Source organism: Gossypium raimondii, chromosome 7 (assembly GCF_025698545.1).
Source record: "Gossypium raimondii isolate GPD5lz chromosome 7, ASM2569854v1, whole genome shotgun sequence".
NCBI lineage: Eukaryota > Viridiplantae > Streptophyta > Magnoliopsida > Malvales > Malvaceae > Gossypium > Gossypium raimondii.
The window spans coordinates 4572200-4575126 of NC_068571.1; the positions used below are offsets into that span (position 1 = coordinate 4572200).

Consider the following 2927-nt stretch of genomic DNA (forward strand, 5'->3'; position numbering starts at 1 on the left):
ACATGTTTATTTATTTTATTTTCTCTATCAACTAAATCCCCCCATTTCATTTATTTTACAGCACTGCACGCACAAGTCAAAGGCACGGCAGTTGCCTAGACTCAAAAATCTGGTCACAAAAACAGAAAATTAGATATCCCAGTCCATGTGGGATCTACCCTACTACTCTATACTACTATTTAATTAAGTTAAAGTGTAAGAATTTATATTTGGTGGTTTCAATGCTCATCAGGAGGTCACCACGTAGGGTATTCAATAGGGGCCATCCGTGGGCCTCTCTTAAGATTTCACCAAGCAGTTCCTCATTCTATCACGTTAATTTGTAGGGGATGGGGTATAACAAACTCTATAAATTATAAAAAGAAAAAATATTTTTATTTTTTCATAATCTTGAAAAAAAATAGAAAATAGAAAATTGTTTTATAAATTTATAATTTGTTTTCGATTTTTTATTTTTATAAAATTTAAATTATTTAGATATAAGATAAAATAGTGTCATATGGTGAATGCCATATTAAAGAATTAAAATTTAAATTTATGAAGGTTACAATCTTAAAACATATTTTAAAGTTTTTAAATATTATAAAAAGCGTACGTATCACTATATATCTCGCGATACCTAAGACTCCGAGAGGATGCTGACCACTATATATACCTCTTATTGGAAATTTCGCCTATCCTTCTTTTTACTCATTTCCATCTAAGTTCGCCGTCATTCGTAGGAGCTTACTGAATTTCAGCTATTTTAAACCATGTCTGGGCACAATTTCAGTCATCAACATCATATCTCAATCGGCTTTTTACTTCAGAACTTTATCAGCTACTACAAGTCTATAATATCCCATGGCACCCAGAAGGACTGATAACCTAGAAATGGAGAAGAAGCATTTGAAAGTGAGGGCCAAAGTCAAACAACTGAAAGCCGAGATGAGAAAGATAAGGGAAGATCAACGATGCATAAGAGAGGAGCAGATAAAATTAACGACAAGGTTCGAAGAGATAGAGAGGCAATGTCATGAGCTGAAACAAGAAGTTCAAATGATCGCCAAACAATCAGCTATGACTCGACTCAAGATGGGTGTCATGTTGGGAATCTTGAAAGCTCGTGAGGGAGGAGATTTGGTTCAAGCTGCTACTCTCACTCGCTTCCTTGGGTAAATTGTTTATGCAATTAAGAACTTTCTTATCATCTTATAACACTACTTACTATCATTTGATTAATTAAGATACATGCCATGACTTGTGTATTTAATTTGCAGACAAATTGTTGCCATGGAGAAAGCAAATGCAAACTTGGCTCAAGTCAAAGATGAAGAAGATGATCCATAGACATCAAATGCAATGGAGAATATTTTCTCAACTCATAAATAGTCATAAATAGGAGACTGATGCGCGCATTCGAATTCACATCCATCTGCATTGACAATAATATTTATGCCATTATATATTCTAATAATATCTGCTTTTTGATACAATAGTTAGAATTAGACATAATCTCTCTTCAACGCACTTCAACTCAGGTTTCCTACAATGATAATAATATTTGAGCGAGACTTAATTTACATGAAAACAAGTAATTTATGGCACCGGTGATATGCATTTACGCTATACAATGCCACACGAATCTTACTTTCTCCTTTAAGAGCGTCCTTCTCACGTACTATCATCGACTTTTTCATTTTCCTTTGTTCCTTCTTCTCAGGTACTAAATTTTTGAATTAAAAATAGGTAAATTTACTGTTTAAAAAATCAATTAATATTTAATTTTATTGCATTAAAAAAGCAAAAATATAAATTTTTAATAAAATTAATATTTACTGTTTAAAAATGTTATTTATTATTAATAAAATTGTATTTTAAAAACTTTTTAAGTTCCAAAATATTTCTTTAGAGCTAAGCTCTGAATTGAAAATTATTTTTCATACCAATTTTTAAATTGCAAATATTAACTTTTTTACAATTTAATTTTATCTGCCATGGAGAAAGCAAATGCAAACTTGGTTCAAGTCAAAGATGAAGAAGATGATCCATAGACATCAAATGCAATGAAGAATATTTCTTCTAATGCTACCTGCAGTTTTTTGCTGCCTACGGCAGCTTCGAGGGTGCATTGGTTTTAGGTGTTAATTTGTAGTATTTTATTTTCATGTTGAATGTAAATGTATCATCATTTTGATTAGGTAACTCATATCGTATTCTTCAAAGGAAAATGTGGTTAAAATTTAAAAATAATACTATTAAAAGGAATTGTTATGAATTTCGAATATAAATTATAATAAGTTTTTATTTTGGTAGAATCCCAGAAAAGAAATATTGTCATGAGGAGTCTATTCCGTGTCGAAAGTAGAGAGGATAAGACTCCTCATGAGCAGGCCCGGCCCTAGGGCCGTCTGGAGGTGTGGCTGCCCAAAACCCAATGTTGAAAGGGATTCAATTTTTTTTAACTTTTAAAAGTCAAAAAAAATTATCAACTTTTAAGGGGCCCCAAAAATTTTTTTTTAGCTTTTAAAGGCCCAAAATATTTTTTACCAATTTTTAAAGGACTTAAAAAAAATTTCCTCCAACTTTTAAGGAACCTAAAACCCCTATTTTATTGTTTTGCCTAGGGCCCAAAAATATCAAGAATGGGCCTGCTCATGAGTCAAATTTTCAATTTTGATGCTTCCAATACCACTAGCCAAATTAAATAGGTTTTAAACAATTTAAATTTTAGGGTAAATTTTATCATTAGTCACTAAATTATGAGTAAGTTTTTGTTTTGGTCACTTAATTAAAAAAACTTCAATTTGATCATTTAACTATCTGAAAGTTTTCATTTAAGTCACTGAACTATTCAAAAGCTTTTATTTAAGTCAATGAGTTGTTAAGTTTTTTTTTTGAAGGTTTTGCCAGTGATATCCAAGCGACAATTTGATAGTCAATGCGAT

The 2927-nt window shown here is 31.2% G+C and overlaps 1 protein-coding gene across 1 annotated transcript; it reads left to right on the top strand.

Annotated features, from left to right (window-relative positions):
* Positions 1–773: 773 nt before the first annotated feature.
* On the top strand, positions 774–1407 carry LOC105766018 (uncharacterized). Its single transcript, XM_012585315.2, has 2 exons — positions 774–1154; positions 1260–1407. The coding sequence occupies exons 1-2, from the start codon at positions 844–846 to the stop codon at positions 1327–1329; spliced, it is 381 nt and encodes a 126-aa protein (XP_012440769.1). The 5' UTR covers positions 774–843; the 3' UTR covers positions 1330–1407.
* Positions 1408–2927: the final 1520 nt, after the last annotated feature.